At 38.7% G+C, this 21,153-nt stretch overlaps 1 protein-coding gene across 1 annotated transcript in view; it reads right to left on the minus strand.

Annotated features, from left to right (window-relative positions):
* LOC136885896 (microtubule-associated protein futsch) overlaps window positions 1-21,153 on the minus strand; it is a 514,102-nt gene that overhangs the window by 404,753 nt on the left and 88,196 nt on the right. Inside the window, exon 2 of the mRNA XM_067158589.2 lies at window positions 14,437-14,572. Coding sequence (XP_067014690.2) covers window positions 14,437-14,572 — 136 coding nt within the window. The remainder of the gene's footprint in view (window positions 1-14,436; window positions 14,573-21,153) is intronic.

Genomic DNA, 21,153 nt, shown 5'->3' on the forward strand with positions numbered 1-21,153 from the left:
GTTACCCCACCGAGTGAAACAGACTCCCTGAATGTTAGCGGAAAAGAAAAGAACTGGGGAGTTAGATAAATTTCTTTTTTATTTTGCCATTCCCCTGGAACATGCTTATTGTGACTACGAATGCCAGCGAGAGACGATAACTGCGGCACAGCTGCGACATTGTGGACAAGGCCAGCAACGAGCAAAACAACAGCGTACGTGAATTGTTCAGGCTCGGGTAAGGAAGTTCCGAGAAGAAGCCGGAAGCTGATTAACAATGGACCCGGCACATGGAATGATCTTGTATAATCGCACGTTTGTGGGGGTTTTACGATCGTGAGTAAAAACAATGTCTGGCGAACTTGTAATTGTAAATAGTAGTTCAATAAGTTTAGTGCATAGTAAAACACGCTACCCATCTGTAAGTTATAATAATTATAAGGACCCAAATAACCTGGCACAATATCCGGTAACTACTGGTACCTGAGACCTTGGTACATTATGTATTCGTTATTCGAGCTATTTGACCAGTGCTACGGAGGCACTAACAGGAATGGGGAATTTACAGCTGCGAATCAGACTGGTTTTCTCCATTTACCTGAACCATTTACATAGCCGACATGACGCAGATAAGTACGACAGTGTAACTATTTGATGATTATAATAAATAAAATCATGAATAAAAATATATAAATAAAATTACTCAAAAACTTAATAAAATTAATAAGCATAATTAACCGAAATGTCCGTAGTATGGGCGCCAGAGTTCACCAGAATGGATCCCTCGAATTTAGATAAACTTTATATCCCAGGGCGTGTACAGAATGCTGCGTACTGGTACATCTGCTGCAGGCCTTACCTAACCTCCTGAAAACGACTAATTAGGTAGGAACTGCACCTAGGTTCATCAATAACACTGATTCTAAATAGCTAACTATATTCTTAACAGATTCCGTGCATGAGCACCTCATCAACATACAACATTATACATATAATACACACATAAAATATTGCTGGAAGACTCCATATTTACAACAACAACAAAAATAATGAAAATCGTGGGAAAACGAAAGCGAGAACTATGTTACCATTTGTAAATAGTCCGATGAACAATGTACATGTATGAAGATAAATACCCTTCACTGTCTCTGTATCATTTCGACTTACCGATTCTCATAATCGGCAGTTATCACATCACACAGATACTGTACCTTGTACTACTGTGTTCACATATTTTAACACTTGTTGTAAAGATATATACACACGTCTGTCGATCCTCAACATATAAATTTATGGAAAGTCTGAGATAGCTTTCACCAACATATAATGCTAGGCCGCCACAAGTGCTACAATACTTAATGCGCAAGCACTCTCCACAATCAGCCACTTTCCACAAACATAACAAGACTACGCTCCACGAACGTTTGAAGTCCAGTCCATTGCAGCCGTGTCACTCCAGTACCGTGTATCAGCACCACTTCCTTCCCGTACAGTGCGTCAGTTGTCGTTCCTTCATACAGTGTTACTGCTTGTAGTTGTAGTAGTTCCTTCTCGTTCCTTTACAATCACTCTCACAATGTTTTTGGTTGCCGCCGTATGATCAACCTTTATAGACATCAACATCCCCCTCCTCTCAGATGATACGTCTGGATTGGTGCTTGCCAGCCAATCATGGGTGGTCCTCTTCTCAAGCCCAAGCCCTGAACTACTTCTTCCTCCCAAGACAATAACAAACTCTGGGGTATATTCCATGAGTCACCAAATTTTCCTAATACAACAACAAGCTCATCTCATCAGGCTGGGATATATACATGACTCATGAATTTCCCGACACAAGTACATCACAACAGACACTGGGGTAGCCATATGACTCATTCGAATTACCAGAGTTATTAAAGCAATGTTTTCCCACTCGTGCAAAACAAATTACTCATACCTACATATGTGGATATCTTCCAGCTTACCAATATAAATGACAAAACATACAAATGAAATACCGATAATAATAATAATAATAATAATAAATCGAATACTGACAATAATATCTCTACCTTCTACATATAATTCGGGGGTGTGATATATGTACTATCACAACAGCTAGTGCAATATGCGCCAGCCGGGTGTTCCTATACGGGGGCACAAATTTTGTCAATGGATTCTGGATAATGTATACGACGGTGAAATAAAGCAAATGCGATATTTCTCTCAGAAAACGCCTGGTTTCACTTCCACTGTTATGGGAATTCGTTAATGGAGCACGGAGAAAACAGATTTCGTATGAATACCCCCCCATCACGAGAGAATTGTTATGCCATGAACGGTGAACGAATCATAGGACCAATATGTTTTGAGCGTACGGTTCACTCCGGTGAATACCCTAATAGTGTTCTAGTCTCCTTTCTTGAAGAATTAACCGGTAGGGAGCATGATTTCACTTCTTTCAACAAGCTTATAAAACCAACATTACAACGAGATAAATTTAAAATACGTTCCAGTAGAGATATGTGGCTTTCCCTGCAAATTTTATTTCTGAGGTAATTTAAAAACATATGCATATACAGTATAAATCCGCACACTCTACAAGGACTGAAAGTATCCGCCAGGCAATTGAACTACAGCGAGCGATTTATAGTTTCTTGAAGTGGTGCAAAAAATGCGCGGACAATGAAGGCGAGCAGTTTCAGTACCTCATTTCCATAACGTTGGTAACAAACTTCTCAAAATAGTTCACGATACCGTTTTATAGTTGTATCACCGCTGCTGAATTATGTCGGCACACGGAAACAACTGTTGCACTCGCCGATAGGAAAACTACTGCGCCGCTGGTTCGTAGATCAAATGCTCTCATTGTATTTTTCACATGTACAGTTGCTCAAAAACTAATGACTGCATGGTGTTGTAAGTTCCTCACATTTAATATTTTATCAGAATTTGATTTATTATGAAAATACAATTCACCTCCTATGCAGAGTTAACTGTGAATATCCACAAGAAACATTCTTTCTGAGGAAAGTGTAACCTGTACGGAACCATGCGCTCATTCGTTTTGTGAGCAACTGTACACATCTTGGTTCACCCCTGTAAGATTTTAAGGATCATTCTTGAGTGACACGCATCAATGTCTACTTGTTAGTATCGCGATCGCAAAGGTCTTCTCTTCCAACTACGCACAGTATATCTACAAATACACAATAAATGGCCAGGATTATACTTAACTTGCACCATATCTCTCGAGGTTGATCAAAACCAGGTTCGTTTCCTGGAGTAGGAGTATCAAACGGTCTCTATTCACGATACCACTTCTAATTCAAGTTGAAGCTGGCAGCTTAAAGAATCTAAGAGTATTCATTCACTAGAACGATGCATCCACGAAGATGATTTTACATGTTCGACATAATTCCTTCTAAACACACACAGGGAGAGAGAGAGATTATCCAACAGATTTCGCACGAAGCACATGTTACTGATCGCGCTGCCCCAAACCACATCAATCAGAATGAAAAAAGTGTGCAAGCATTAAACGCTAGAAAGAAACTTAAAGCCTTGGGTTAAGTAGTATCTTTAAAAAAAGATCAGAATCTACAAGTGCACAAGCGTAGCAACGAAACTGTGAAGTAGGCAACACCGAATACCATCGCCTATGCAGACAAGTGTGCCATCCTGGTTGGTATTTCCACAGGGGCAGACAAGAAACGGAATTACCTTGGTAATCCGCAGAAGAAAAAATACAAATATATTTTAGTCTGTTAATGATAGAGTCTTTTTTACTAATCTAGTACACTGTGCTAATTCATTAACATCTTACGCTTTTATGGAAAACATCATTTACATTAATGGTCAAAACAATACGGTCATCCCATGAAACTGGTTTTAGCTACTACAATGAATTGAAAATTTGCTATTTAAATGAACAGATGACAAAGAAACTAAAAATATTTTAAAAACTATAATGATATTCAGAAAGGATGACTCACTCTATTGGAGCAAAAATTGGGTTGGCTGTTTACCACAGGAATACGATGGAGGTAATAGCGAAATCAGTCTTATCTTTGAGACTTGAGTGGCTGTTATAAGTGCATCGGTTTGCATCGGGCGACGACGTGTGTGTGAGTGGATAAAGATGTGGTACCGTCGGCAGCCCACCACCATTTTCAAGACTGGGTTAACCATGCCATGTCTTAACAGTTCTGGTGATCACTTTTGAGGCATGAAACGTCCTATATATTTTGGTAGGTGACCCGTTTTCGTTTGACTGTCTCTTATAGTAAGAAGTGGTGTTGAGGAATATATGCGAAGTTTTTATGCAGCTGCATATCTTAACAAAATACATTATATGTTCAATTGAAGCATGTTTATTCGTGCACATATGTCCATATTGTGATAGTGCGTGCATATTTATTATTTGTTGTGACGATTACCGTTTTCGAGTTTTCTGGACTTCGGTAAAACACGTAACATGCAGCAGGCCATCTTCAATTGAAAGGTGGTAATGCCTTGGTAATCATGGTAACGCATTCGTGGTCTGCGCAATACATTCTAGTAATTATATAACTACCCGTATAATATGCTATTCGTGCCCTGTGAAGTATGATCTGTATCCCACTCACCCCAAGTCTCTTACTGACACATTCTTTGTTGTTATGGTATCTTTAGTATCTCAATTCTAATGAATGACTTGGAACATAATTCACTAATAAAATACATCATTGAATGTTTAGGGAAACATAAAATTCCAATAGAGAATCGGGGGTGGCCAATTCTGGCCCATTAAAGACATTCTGAATGTAGCCCAAGTATTCACTTTCATAACAATTATAAATTGTACAATGCAATAAAAATACTTTCACGGGACACAACACTATTGTTACATCATTGTATGAATCACCTTAAACTCAATGTCCTGAGTATGTTCATATATCCACTTCGTCTTCTAGAATGAGAGTACTCCCCCACAAATCGTATCAGAAATCCAAAACCACCCAGGCATTTATGCCAAGTACCGGTAAATAGGCCTACAGTATAACATCGCGAACCACTCATTTCTCCCAATATGGTCGAGATCCTGAAATGTTTCCATAGGTCAATTTCCCGAGCTTCATAATCGTGCTGAGAGGTCTGTTTGTGGATTCAGATTCACATACATTTGTAAAATATTTTCATCCAGAATGTACTGTACTCTACATTTCGTTCAAAACCACATTAGTATTAGAGATCAGTAACCATAATTGAATTCATTTTATTTGTATAGTATTATATTTATTACATTCAGTTTATAAAAATACGTGAATGATTTATTAACCACTTAAAATGCACTGTTCTTTTTAGCATACAAAATAACCTTACTATTAAGGTCAACAGTTGCCAATACAAAAGGTGGTTACGGAGATTCCTCTGAATGTCCCATACTGAAGCAAAATAGGTCAACCGAGATGTTCGTGACGAAAATAAAAGACATGCTTACCCACTATTGCCATGCGAAATACGAAGTATACTTCGATTTATAAAGAGGTTTCTTAATCGCACAAAAATGATCCCGTGGCCACCTAAGAAAAAGTTCACAACTTTCTGGATAACCCAACAGAATACGGCTAACTCGCACATGAAACTGAGGCTTACCATCCAGTTCTAAGAGAGAGAACATCGATTCGGAAGCCAGCCGACACTATTGATTCCTTCAGCCTCTACACTACGAGTAACTCAGCTTCTAGAATGAATAATCCTATAATAGGCCATACAATTTAAACTAGAGTCATTGCACTTCCGACTTAGAACTGTGATCTTGACTGTGAAATTTTAATTTGTATAACATAGTTTCTATCTAGGATTAGGTGAAGGGAAGTCGAATGTAGGTTCAGCTTCCTTCTTGACTTACATCACGTGGAAATGGCTTAACGTAACATTTCATGAAACTCAGTATTTCAGTAAATGAGGGACTGCAATCGAATTATTATCTGATTGGGACATGATAGACCAACGTGTGGAGGAGGTTCTAATAATATTCTTATTGGCTTTATGTCCCAAGAACTACTTTTACGGTTTTCGGATACGCCGAGGAGCCGAAATGTTGTCCCGGATGAGTTCCTTAACGTGCCAGTAAATCTATCGACACAAGGCTGACGTATCTGAGCATCTTCAAGTACCACCGGACTGAGTCGAGATCGAACCCATCAACGTGAGCTCGGAAGACCAGCACTCTACCACCTGAGCTACCCATCCCGGCGGAGGAAGTTCTAAAATGAATCCTGTCTAGATGGAAAGCCAGAAGGTAAGCCACCGTGCTATTCACCATCATTTTCGCTATTCCATCCTATGCTATAGACACATGAGTTACTGTATTTATTAATCTGAGAAATGTAACCATGTAGTAGATGGTTTAACTTCGCAATGACACACACAGACGATCGGCAACGGTGTGATGGAATAGGGCTAGGATTCTGAAGATAGCGGCTCTTGCCATAATTAAAGTACAAACCTGGTATTTTCCTGATTTAAAATAGGAAACTATGGAAAAAAAACTATTCAGCGCTGTCGATGGAGGATCGAACCCACCATCTCTTGAATGCAAGTTTACTGATGCAAAGCCGCAGCGTGCAGCCAACTATAGTAGTAATATTGAAAGATTCATTATGGCAGGTCTTAGAGGGAGGTCCGTTTACTGTCTGCCGTGGTGGGGAGAAACGAGCAGGTGAGGCGGGTATGGTTGCCATGGAAACGAAGACGGACCCACTGCGGTTGCAATGGAAATAAGCTACCTCGCCGGCTCGTGTTGCTTAGAGTTGCCAACCTCTCGCTCCTGAGCGGTCTGAACGAACGAACAAGTGAGCCGTATGTGAGGGGAAAGAGAAAGGAATGTAGGAATGTGGCAACACCGTGTAATGGCACTTGCAATGCTCCTGCCTCCAGCCCTATCTGTCAGAATGCTCCTTTCAATATTACGGATATAGCTCGCTAGAGTTACATGGTCGTTGCGAATTATTATTATTATTATTATTATTATTATTATTATTATTATTATTATTATTATTATTATTATTTACAATTTGCTTTACATCGCACGGACACAGATAGGTCTTACGGCGACGATGGGAGAGGTAAAGCCTGGGAGTGGGAAGGAAGCGGCCGTGGCCTTAATTGAGGTACAGCCCCAGCATTTTCCTGGTATGAAAATAGGAACTCCAACGACATATAACTTGGTCCTAATGCACGAGAGGGTTAACTGGCTTAAATAGTTGACATTGTCCGGATTTTATGTTGAGAGTAGTATGAACACCCTAACCAGAGGGCAGCTGAGAGTGTTGTGACTTCATGAGAGAAAGTGCGTGAGATAGTCCTTAGCTGAAGACATATGATACTAATTTCACGAAGAAAACTCAAAGTGCGACAGCCAGTGTACTTTAGTATGGGTGGAATAAGTCAAATCACAAGCCTCCATGGCTCAGGCGGCAGCGCGCCGACCTCTCACCGCTGGGTTCCGTGGTTCAAATCCCGTTCACTCCATGCGAGATTCGTAGTGGACAAAGCGGAGGCGAGGCAGGTTTTTCTCCGGGTACTCCGGTTTTCCCTGTCATATTTCATTACAGCAACACACTCCAATATAATTTCATTTCATGTGTCATTCATTAATCATTGCCCCAGAGGAGTGCGACATGCTTCGGCAGCTGGCACAATTCCTATCGTCGCCGCTAGACGGGAGCTTCATTCATTCAATTCCTGACCCGGTCGAATGACTGGAAACAGGCTGTGAATATTTATATGTCAGATCATATGTGCTAAAGCTTATTATTTTTTCTTCATCTTTTCCTAGATGAATTTGGGACATCACGGTCAATATACCCGCATATTATTGGGCGTGCCATATGAAGTAACTTGGATTACTGTAGTATCTGTACTACTGTGTACAACTGAAGTTAATTTTAAGTCGGCCTGGGAGAAGGTATTTGGTCTGCATTTGAGTACCAATGAGGTATTCTATAGAAATTATGGAGAGAAATTAGCGAAAATCATTTCTAAGACGACGTACAGTGGTTTAAAGACACTAATATCTTCTTAGTTTTCTTCAAGACGTTGAGTGCAACATTCATACCTCTGTCAATATTCTACATTACAGAGCCGGTAATTGACTCTGGTGTAATCAAGCTATGAGCTCCTATCCCAAACCCCAAACTACAGTAATGGATTTAACAAGCTTGCTATAAACAAGGACATCTGGAAATATAACCATCGAATTCAATTCAAATTAAAAATATACTTTGTTTCCAGTACTTTAGAGAATTGGATACGCAACAAAAACTCGTATTTATACATACATACAGACCTACATCACATGTTACACGTACAAAACACAGCTGCATACATGATATTACTGAGATAATTAAACATTGGCCGAAATAATACAAAACTTTCTTAGTTAAGTAATTTAATTAACTGACATTTTTTTCTTCGAGAGTTTATTATAAGATATTGCTCCCTTTTTAAAAGAACCCCACAGCATGACTTCAGTATAAAATATAAGGGTCCATGTTCGAATTTTTCAAGTCCAAGATCACATTACACCTGTGGTATAGAAGCTACAGTCACTGGCCTGTAGATATCGTGATCATAACCAACAGACCTTCAGTTTTACATGCAATCCGAATCACAGGGATATGCATAATCCTACATTCGAACCATGGTCGCCTTGATGAGCAGCCACTCACAATACCACTTGAGTATCACACTCCCAAAATAACTTTACGAGATAGTGTAGATAGTTCAATGATTACATGTAGTAAATATCAACGTAGTAAAAAAGTGGATTGTAATAACACTGTTGGCATATTTGCATCGACTAACATAATGCACCGGGAAATTATTTAATGATAAGCCACGACTAGTTATTTCGGAGAGTTTAAGATATCTCAATCACAGGGCACACTGGCTGTAGACCTGGAGCTGGGTAAAAAGAGAGGTCCTAACTACAATGAATTTTTATAAGTTGAATTTATTCACATGTGGTTCACCTTACTATTATGCTGGTTACAGTGAAGTTGTGTCCATAGATCCTCCTTGGTGAACAGCGACCCAACCATGGAAGCACGATCCCGCGTATTCAGCAAGCAAATCATGGACCCACGATCCCTCAAAGACACCACTCAAACCATGGAAACACGATCCGTTGTAAGCTGGTCGTCGTTGATTCTAGAAGGTCTCGGTGCGGGGTAACCACCCACTGATTATGCTACGCGGGTGTCCACATTTAACCTACCCTCGAGTGCTAGAACGATTTCACGTAAACCACAGCACTTCGTAATCGTTACGTAATATTTAAATACTGACTCAACTCTGACTTAGAACCGGAATGTTAGTTTGGTAAAATAAGTTGTACTTGTGTGAAAGAATTGTGTTTGTTTTCCCCACACACAAAGAAAAAACCCGAAGTTCGAATCCCTTAACCTGCGTGGTGTCTTCCCACTAAACTGGACATTAACACTGTTCCTATTCGCATCAGAAAATATAGTGTCTGATGGAACAACTTCAAATTAGAATGATTCCTAAATGTTCTATAATTTGTAATGAAATTAAACGTCTGCAGCGACCGACCAAAAGCACTTGTGAGATAAAGTGTCAATTAGCAAATCACAGTTCAAGTGGAAATATCACTAGTAATTATTGCATTCTACACGAATGTCTGAAGCGATCTACGACTGCACTTGTGACATCGAGTGTCTATTCGCAAAGTACGATTCACTTGGAAATTGCATTCATAATTACTGCATTCTACACGAAGCACTTATTATTTTCTGTTAGTAAAGTTCAATTCACTTGAACATCACTTATAACGACTGCATTCTCCACAATGCTTGAAGTGAACTACTAGAACATTTGTAATACTAAAAGTACATTAGCACAATATCTGAACATTCTATCACTCAAGTCGTAATGTTAAAGTTTTCAATTAAGTTCACTTTAAAAGTGTTCTGACATATGTCACACACGTAAGTATTGGTTATACTGTAATTCAAAAGTCGTGGAGTCGAACTCGAATATTTACAAGTTCCTTAATAAGATTCTACTCACTGAAAATGTATAAGTTCCGTAACACCGGAATTATTATATGTCCAAAAGTTCGAACATCATTCGTACATAGTCTCGTCTTGTAAATACGATTTCATAACACGCGGTGAACCAACATCGTCGAGGTTTAGACTATTGTTGAACTGATGACAGTACCCAGAGTCGTCGCTTTTTTTTATATAGAAATGGCTGTGTCGTAATGTTTTACAAAACATTGAATATCTCCGTAATCCCTGGATCGATTTTGAAGAAATTTTTGAAGTGTACACTATAAGATGCCGTTGTTTCAAAATCGATATCTCAATTGATTTAGGACTGGGAATATGTTCTTGAATGGATGTTTCGAGAATGTATGACGCGACCTGTCCTTTACAAGCTCTGGTTAGGCGATGACGCAAACAGGATTATGCGGGTCGACTACTTGCTCCTGTGAGACTGTTTTTGTGAGCACTCCAAGAATATACACGCCAATACTTTATCAGTTCTTTATGGTGTATAGTATTTAAGAAATACTTTATGTACGGTCAGTTCCGATACAGTATGGAAGAAACATAGTCAAGGTCTATATTTCAAACTGAACTCCTTAGAGTAATTTCTGTAGCTAAGCTGAAATTCTTCAATTATTTTTATAACTACTAATATGTAGTTTAATTCCATGTCTGTTTAAAAACTTTCAGAAAAAATGTTATATTATTTCTAACCTTAACTTATAATATTGTTCAGAAATTAGTTTAGTTAAGGACCGATATCTTAATATAGAATATCTTAAGCCGTTTTCCCTGGCTCTACATTACATGATGTAGAGTGTTACAAATATAATAATATATTTGCCATTCTGTATGTATGTATGTATGTATGTATGTATGCAAGCTGCGTACTCAGCCCGAAGGCTAGTTGGATCCTCTACAACTCGACCATCAACTTTCATAGGTGGCCTGAGCGTTACTAAGGGCGTACTAGGGAAATAAGGAGTGATGTAGTTTCCTGATGCTTTCCACACCGAGCCAGTAGATACAGTTACATATGTCTACGAAGAGCTCTGAATTGTACGCACAACCGTCCCTATGAGCGATATTTTCACACCAGGGGCTGGCTGCATTAGGAATTGCATTAATAGCATCGCTCATACATCAGTCACTTTGATACCGTCAAAGCCAAGGATTAGATTGATACAGTTCAATGACAGTAACACATTTGTTTTAGCCCATACCAGAAGATATAGTGCACTGTAGACACTTGGTCTCGCCAGCAAAAACAACTGGTCTGACTGTTAACAGGATATTTTAGTACTGCTTTTTTTATCCTCAAACCTAGTATAATAATAGCTAAATTCATAGAACTGTTCTGTCTAGTGTTGTCATATGGCATCATTACGTTTCTAAGTTATTTGAGCACGGTGGAAATTCTAAAAGATTTCACGAAGAATTATAACAGTTTTAACTTGTATTTGGAGTTGGTTGGTAATATCGAAGCAGCTCAACCAAAAAGGAACTATTCCAAACATTTATACATTTTCAAGGACTTACTTGAGGAGAGTATTATTACTCTTATTAATCTCATAATTTACAATGAAGTGTAACGTGTTGTATTGATTTTAGCAGCAGATTATGCCACAACGCAGACTTTTTTTTACAACATAAGTTATGTTTAGCTTCACTGAAGACACTATTTATACATTAACGTGTTGAGGGCACTGTTTTACTTCTGCTTAATCTTTTGTCAGTTTCAATTTTTTCTTATATCGTTACAGCAGATAATAAAACAATGGATATTAATATCTCTATGCACCTTTGTAATTGTATCACTGGCCAGAAAACGCGTAAGTTACCTTCCTTTTGTCTTTTCGGTTAAATGTATTTATTACAATAATCAGCTAGCTAAATATTATAATGATTCCCTCCTTCATACTGAAAAATGTTTCATAATGACTTACACCAGTCCAATGAGGCCACATGGTGACTTTAATCACCTTGCATAAAGTCCACAAAAGTGTTTGTTACTTCATGTTCAGGATGCAATTTTTATTATATTTATGCGGAAATATATTTTACTATCTTCACCGCTAGTTTAGGCCGGAGGAAAGGGTTAAGAACACATTACGTCGCTAGAGATCAAGCTTGGGAACACGTTCTACGGACAAGTTTCTAATACGACGACTGATCTAAGTGAGGCTGCTAGTGACTACCTTCAAAGACCTCGGGAAGTCTGCCAACTCAGGTCAGCGGCTTTCTAATAAGAAAAACAATGAGCATTGAAAATAACATTTCATAATGCAAATTATGATACCCCTAGAGAAGTAATTTGTCACCACACAATATATCCATTTGCAAAACCAAACGCTTGTTAGCGATCTACTACGTCTTTTTGACATCCTCTTCCCTCCTTGCCTTCATTTTTGGTTGAAAACCGCTAATATGAATTCCTGTCTGTTTCGTGTGCATGACGTCAGAAGGGACTTATGCATCAAAGGCCCAAAAGTAGCATAAAGTTCTGCCTACTTGCGGCGGGTTTCATTACAGGATGAATCAGACGGATATGAGCTTTGACCTGGTGAACATCCATAGCCCAATTATCATCACTACACTGCACTTTGAAAAATTAGACAACACTGTTAATCTGAGTTCCCCAAGCATATTTAACGTAAGAAATTTCATTTTTCCGTATTGAACTAAGAATTACAATAAATAACCTTCATATATCCACCTATTCAATACAATTTTAATGCTCTTATATAATTACAACATATTACATTTTACAGGACTAGTTTCAACGCATATTTGCGCCACCTTCACCTGTTGTCGGAAAATAGGCAATATACAAAGTTGCCTACTAGTTTCAACGCATATTTGCGTCATCTTCAGCTGTTGTCGGAAAATAGGCAATATACAAAGTTACCTATTTTCCGACAACAGCTGCAGATGACGCAAATATGCGTTGAAACTAGTCCTGTAAAATGTAATATGTTCTAATTATATAAGAGCATTAAAATTGTATTGAATAGCTGGATATATGAAGGTTATTTATTGTAATTCCCCAAGCATGACACAAAATTTAACCCTCATGTTCCATCGTTTAACATTCTGCTCACGTAAGCCCTAATTACCCAATAGAAGTGACCCGCTAACACACTGAAGTCTGCAGTTCGTGAGATGAACGGCTAACAAGGGAGGGTGATGTGGGAGGCTTCCAATCCTTCACCAACTGAGAGGGTAAAATCGATGAACACAGACTTCGAGAATGGATTTCACACTTCAATTTCACAAGCACGTCCGCCGTCAAAACTGTCTGAAATATATAAGTGGAAAGACCACAAGGCCTGGGACCGATACTACTATATCTGTAGGTATAGTATCGGTTCGTAAACGGGTATAGACAGGAACAATCCCCCTAGCACTTCATATCTTGACGATAGTTCTCTATTCTAGCATAAAATATGTAATTGTTTATCAACATTCTCCAGCGTTTCCAAACTGCTTCCCAGAACATAAAATTGTGCTTTCTGAAATATCTACTGGATTAAATCCGAACTGACTCCAACGCATTACACCGATCTCCCATGCATCGATACTTTCCTTCCCAAAGAATACAGAGGACGTATGCGATATCTGAAGCCTTTAAAACGTTGCCAGGTCTCCATAGCAACTCTCTATACTCCACTTAGTTACCTGTTCTCGAATTTTAATGTTCACACGAACGCCACTGATATTTTCCTTTCCTTTCCGCTGTATCGGAAAATGGTATAGAGCAAAGTTTCCAAATAAATTTTGTCATGAGCAATTTTCCTGTTAAACCAACCCCAAGAGAGAGTTATCGAGTTTTTTAAGACCCTCTCCGAAGCTCCCTCCTGCTGAATTATTTCGAAAACAGTATAGCTAAGATTCTACTTGCCCTAAATTTAAATACCACTTCTTATGAACATTTCCCAATCCGTTATTTCGTTATGCTGTAGAAGACAGACAGACAAAAATTAAAATGAACCCGAAATGGGCAACCATTCGACCTATCCGGCATAAAAACTAGTAAAAGGTTAATACTAAAAAAAGTACAAGCAGAAAAACGAATTTATATATAAGATAAATAATCTTTCCCTTATTGCTGGTAATCAGTGATTGAGAGAAAATAATATTTTATTCATGTATTCATACAAATTCAAACGAACAGCGCTACATCAAATTGTATTGAAGCCTGCTTTATTTTCGTGTTTGAATTTTGTACTTTTACAACCGGTAGTGTTGGCAACACTGAAGATTTGTAAGACAAAACGTGTGAGCAGCCAGATGTGTTCCCAAGAGTGCGTCGTAAGTAAGGATGATATGTTCAATCGACGATTCAATAAACAAAGGAAGAGAAAGGAATGGATAGTTTAATATACATTTTGCAATATCGACTGGAAGACAGACTCACCTGTGAACATTGCCGACGTCATGAGGATCTTCGGGATGCAGGGCTTGGTGCGTCGTGGGCGTGGTCCACCCGCTACAGCCCACGCCCCGTGTATTGTCGCACGTGCTTATGATGTCGTAGGAGGTCACTACTCGCTCTGGAACACACAACAAACCATGTGCATCACCAACAATGCTTGTGAATAGAGGATTATTTTAAGAAAAAGGGGTTGCTACTGGGACGCTACTTTATCCGAGGAGTCAAGATGTCCATTAAATAAATAAGTAAATAAATAGTGGAATTTATTAATTTCCAACTTCAGCATCCCGCTAACGTAATGGTCGAGCCTCGGGGTGACGACCGAGTGTGCGGGTCACATAAGTTAAGAGAGCACAGCGGACCACCGATCGAAACAAAAAGTATTTCAATGTACGATTGTAGACATATATGCTGATTCGAAATGTATATAAATGTTACTGAATTATAACCTTGCATGACAGAAGGTGGCACAAAAACTGCATTAAATCAAGAAGTTGCAAGAACAGACATACACTATGTGAGCACAGAATTTTTAAAAAGTTTACATTCCCATGCAAGGTACTGGAACCCTGGCATCACTTCCCGCCTACCAGATGTTCGAGATCTGGTGAAGTATTTTGGCTTGATACAACTCAATACATTTTAAATGTTGATCTGTAAGCGGATTTGTTTAACTTCGAGAGGGAGGGAAACTGTTTGCAAATATATTTGCTACCGATTAAAAGTACTGTATCTTTGCAGCATGCATACTTATAGTGGGGTACTTTTCACCAACGTAGTTTGAGTAAAATTCTGGTACGGGCACATTTTCATATGCTTCCTGATGCACTGAAACACACTGAAATCAGCAACTTCGAAATTAATGTCTTACTTAAGGCTTTCAATGTCAACTGCAAAAAACACCGGAAATCCGTAAATCTCTCATGGGATTCGTTTCGGAGACCTGATATCAGCGTCACATATTAACTGACATGGGACATATTCTTATAGATTTTTGCTATTGAAAGTGAACAACGTTATTAGAGATCTGATTCTTCTACAGCCTAAGCTTGTTTGGAAGGGCTCGAACATGATCATAGAGCTGTATGACAATTTGGTTCCGTATTAGACAATTTTTTTTTTTTTTGCTACGGGCTTTACGTCACACCGACACAGATAGGTCTTATGGCGACGATGGGATAGGAAAGGCCTAGGAGTTGGAAGGAAGCGGCCGTGGCCTTAATTAAGGTACAGCCCCAGCATTTACCTGGTGTGAAAATGGGAAACCACGGAAATTAGACAAATTAATTCCATACCTGGCAAAGGAAAGATATTCTATTGTGTGGTTCATTTGTATTTGTTTCATATAAACCATTACGCAAAAACGTATCAGATTATGGTCAAACTTAATACGGACTTCACATTTTGCCGCGGGCCATTGGGAATGGTACCGTGGGTCATGTGTTTGACACTCCTGCTCTAACCATTCCATTCACAAACTGAGTGTACTGCCTTCGAATACTGGCAACTTCAGATGGGATGTTCAATGGGACCAGCAAGTGGGGTAAGGAACAACGTCTGTCTTCAAACCCTCAGCCTGATTTCTAATTCAGCACGAGTCCAGTCTTGCCTAAGCCACGGTCGAAGGAGGTCGCAGTGAGCTGTGGGTCCCGGGAGGGGAGTGGAGTTCGAGAGTGTGGAGTGTTGGAACGTCGCCGAGAAGTGGGTCGACAATGATTGGGATAGAACAGTACAGAGTGACGATAGGAAGATGGCAGAGGAAAATGAAGAAAGAAGAAAAGAAGCCAGGTGGGTGTAGAATGGATATGGAGAGGAAAGGAGAACTATTGTTATCGGCAGCAGTGATTATAGTTTTACTATGTATTGGGGGGGTCGAGTTGAACCCAGGCCCGTCATCTAGTAGAAATGAGGAAAGGGAAAATATGGACGCTATCAAAAGAGCTGTAAGAGAGGTGCTGACAGAAGTTTGCCCTTTCGGGCAAATAAAAGAGATGATTGAAGAACAAACCAGTAAGATTGAAAAAATGGAAGTATGGATAAGAGAAAAAACGGACGACATGGATGCACAGGCGAGAAATAACACCGAGGAAGTGGTAACATTAAGGGAAAAAGTAGGACGACTTGAAGAGGAGAATTGCAGGCTGAAAGCAGAAGTGGAAGCAAATACTTTATACAGAAGGAAGAAGTGCTTGTTTATTTATGGAGTGCCTGAGGAGTCGAGAGAAAGCAAAGTACTTACAACTTAATAAAGTAGTGGATCTAATACAGGGAAAAATGAAAATAAACTTTAGTGAAGTAGATATTGATGATGTGCAGAGAGTGGGGAGAACTAGAGGCAACAGGCCTATAAAGCTACAATTGTTTTCAACGTTGATGGCGGATGTTGTGTTAACAAATGCGGGAAACGTACAGAGGGAGAAAATATGGATAAAGAGAGACGTAGGAAGTGACGCGATCAAAAACGAGAGGATACTCAGAAAACACAGGATACTGGCTGTAAAAAAGGGGCTGAAGGCAACTATTAGAGGTCAAAATCTAGTGGTGTCAGACAGAAGCTGGAAGAGGATCTGGTCTGTGGATAGATTGATGGATTTAGAATTGAAGTTAAAACAGGATGAGGAAAAGGAGAGTAGTGCAATAAACTGTAGGCAAATGAGGAGTAATACAAATAACAGTGTGCTGAGGATGGACGTAGGGATGAAGTCAAAGCAGGCCGAAGAAAAAGAGAGTAGTGCAGCGATTAGTGGAGATGACAGGCAAAATACCAGAAGTATCAGTGTACCGTGTGAAGAGAGGCAGGGAGAAATGCCAAGTGCTAAAGTGACCAATAACAGTGTTCGGAGTGAAGAAGTGCTGGTAGAGAGGCGAAGTGAGAATATGGCTATTTGCAGTGAAGAGGGAAGTAAAGGAAGTGTATGCAGTGAAGTAAGGGAAACGCAAGGTAAAAAGGTAACGGCAAGGTTAAACTTGGGGAGCCTAGACCAGAGTAGGGCCAGATACAGGAACAGAGATCTGACAGAAATGTGGGGTACAAGTGGATATGAGAGGGGGGTAGTTACTAGAAGTAAAAAACAGTAGTAGGTGGTTTGGTTACTGAAAGTAGAGATGAGAAGCGAGAATGGTTGGTAAGGTTTGGACATTGGTATATAGAGTACTTGTGTAGGGTAAGATGTCTTTTAATTATAGTGTATTTCAGAGAAGTAGTGCATAGGGATCTATATGTATATGTGAGAGTGGAATAAGTTTATTATTTACTGTAAGTAAGGCAAACGGTTCATAGAGGGAATCTACCGTTGGCCAGTTGATTATTAATATTATTATTATTACTATTATTATTATTATTATTATTATTATGAGTATTACCATTATTTTATTATTATTATTATTATTATTATTATTATTATTATTATTATTATTATTATTATTGATATCACTATTATTATTTTATATGTGGGTAGGGGGTATTGTATATTTAGTTATTTATTTATTTATTCATCTAATTATTTATTTGACGTGATAATGTGAGAGAGATGAGTTTATTATCATTTTGTAAATTTTGGTTTGTTTGTATGGAGAGGAGAAAGAAATATGAGGTTGGAGAGGTGTTGGTATATGCGTGATTGGTATTTGTGTTGTTTGCAGTATTGATTAGGTGTAGGTCAGTAACAATAAAGTGACGAAAGCGCAGAACGAAATAAGGACACTTGATGAGCATGCTTGAATATTGAGTAAGAGACTGCTACAGCAAATGACTGTTACGAATAATACTCTTATACATAGATTATTATTATTACTATTATTATTACTTTCATTATTATTATTACTATGTTTCTCTTTTTTAGTTTTACTCTACGATAATTTTCGCTTTTTTTTGGTGAACTGAGTGGTTTATTATTATTATTATTATTATTATTATTATTATTATTATGGTATTTATGTGTGGAGGCTGGTGTCTGGTATGAGTATTTAATTTTTAATTTTGGTTTGTTTGGATGGAGAGGGGGAAGAAATAATACTCTGATATATAGATTATTATTATTACTATTATTATTACTTTCATTATTATTATTACTAAGATTTTCTTTTTTTTAGTTTTACTCTATTGATTCTGGGGGGTTAATTCTACGGAATACGATAACTTTTTCTTCTTTTTCTTTTTCTTTTGGTGATCTGAGGTTTATTATTATTATTATTATTATTATTATTATTATTATTATTATTATTATTAGGGTATTTATTTGTGGAGGCTGAAATGTTGTGATGATGGGGTATTCATTGTTAAAATGTGGTGAGAGTAGAAGTATGTCTTAACTAGATGGTAATTAGAGAAGTGGCATAGCGGTCTATGTGTATGCGTGAGAGTAAGCAAAAACTGAAAGATGGCTGGTTTGGTATGCAATAGTGTAATGTTGCTGTTGTAGCTTATTTTGGAGTAGGTCAGGGAACAATAAAGGTGATGAAAATGCTGAAGAATGAAGGTTTGCGTGATGAGTGGGTACGTGTGAATGATAACAAGCAGAGAGTTGCAACACCAGCAATAGAATGTAAATATAGGCCCGGCTGAGGAGGTCTGGTCTATAACTGTAGCGTTAGGTCTTTTTGTTTTATTGTTTATTTTATTTTGGATATGGTGGAGAGGGGTGGCTTAGGTTGGACTACGTTTATTAATTTTATTAGTTATTGATGTTTTATGTGTGAATTTAGAAATAGACAGGGGAGTAGATGGACGTGGCATGAAGAGACGGAAGATGACTACCGTGGTGACCTAATTTTTGAGGTCACGTTTCCGGAGTATCTGACAGGCTTCATGGCACGGCCAAGGTGTACAGTAGCAGTATTTAGTATTTATTTATTTATTATTATTGTGAACATGTACTCGGGGCTGAACGCCCGTTTTGTTCACTAATAAACAAACAAACAAACAATTCAGCACGAGTGATTCACCGAACCCATAGGGAAACGGGAAGGTGGTATTGAAGTAAAAGATTAACATTCTTTACTCATCAGTTCGGTTATTCTTTTAATCTATAAGAAACAGTATATTTCGTAGCTATAAGTTTAAGAAGAAGTTCCTAACGAATTCTGAGTGAGCAAATTCATAAGTCGCTGCCTTCTAAGTGCTGATATTCATTTGTTGTACACTCATACCATAAAAAGTAAGAATGACACAAAGTACTAAATACGATGTAATCAAATATCAGAGCGATGGGGATTTCTTCCTCAATTTGACGCGATTGTGATGTATTAGAGTGAATGTTTGCCGGAGTCGGTATAGTTCGAAAATTGATGATAATAATAATAATAATAATAATAATAATAATAATAATAATAATTTAATAAGAATTTATTGCAGGCAAATGGCCATATAATGGGCTACAACAATAGGTTGTAAGGTTACAAAGTAAACATGAAATATAGTCACACAACATACTGCGATTCACAGATGCTCGAGGTGGTTTAGTCTTTGCTGTAGTCAACTATGCTCTTTTCCCTTTTACTACACAGTGTTATGTGGTATTTGTCGCATGCAATCTCACACAGAGAACATATACATTCTTTGTTCGGTTCATGATATTTTATGTTTTTGCAAATTTTGTGATGGAAGCCGTGTACGGCGATTCTAGTGATTACGTTTCTTAGTTCCTGATTTTCCTGTGCCCATCGTCTATCGGTCACTGCTTCCGTTGCGTAAACATCCAGTGGTATGTCCTGTTGCTTCAGATGCCTCTGCTCAAGTTCCTTCTCCATTTGCAGGGTAGATGGCAGGTGTAGTTTGAATCGGAGGTCTTCTATATAGAAAGGTCCCCTTGCTAATTCATAGATTAGTCTGGACGGGGGCTTGCAACGCCCAGTGCTCTGTTAAGAAATCGTGCTTTCACTTTTTCTATCGTGGTGAGGTCTGTTGTGGTTAGCCTTTCCCATATTATCTCTATGAGATAGTGGGAATTATTTTGGCGTGGAAGAGTGTCATTGCTGTTCGTAGTGAGAGTTAGGTTATGTTTTTCGATCGTATATTGTTCTGATGGCAGCTGTTGCTCGTTCCTTTATGTGGTGTCTGAAAGAGTGATACGTTGTTTGCAGGGTGACGCCGAGGTATTTGTAGGTACTGACCGACGTGAGTTGTTCTTCGCCGCGTCATTTTGTTTTCCGCTGCTAGTTTTCCCCCTTTTCGGAAAGCCATGTACACTGTCTTTCTCTGGTTTATGTTGAGATCGTTATCAACTGCCCAATTGTGAAGGTTGTTTAGGGCTTTCTGTAGCTCTTGCCGGTTTGGGGAACCCAGGACCATGTCGTCTGCGTAAACACAGAGAGAAACTGAAGTTGTTTCCTCTAGAAATATTGTGATGTCTGCTGTCGCGACGTTAAACAGGATGGAACTCAGTGGGTCCCCTTGCAGAACTCCATTTGTCTGAATTAGTTCTTTTGAGGTCGATATTCCGTCATATACTTCCACTTTATTGTAGGCCAAAATGTTCCTTATTACCCGTACGAATCCGTGGTCCTCCGTTAGCATATGTTCTAGTTTCTGAACAACCTTTGATCTGGTCAATACGTCGAAAGCTTTTGTGAAGTCTACGAATACTGTGTGAAATATTCCTTTGGGATGTCTAAGAGCTTCCTCTATGTCGTTTAATAGATTCCTTACGGCATGCAAGGTGGACCTTCCTTTCGTGAACCCGAATTGCTGTTCAGGGATCA

This window comes from Anabrus simplex, chromosome 1 (genome assembly GCF_040414725.1).
Source record: "Anabrus simplex isolate iqAnaSimp1 chromosome 1, ASM4041472v1, whole genome shotgun sequence".
NCBI lineage: Eukaryota > Metazoa > Arthropoda > Insecta > Orthoptera > Tettigoniidae > Anabrus > Anabrus simplex.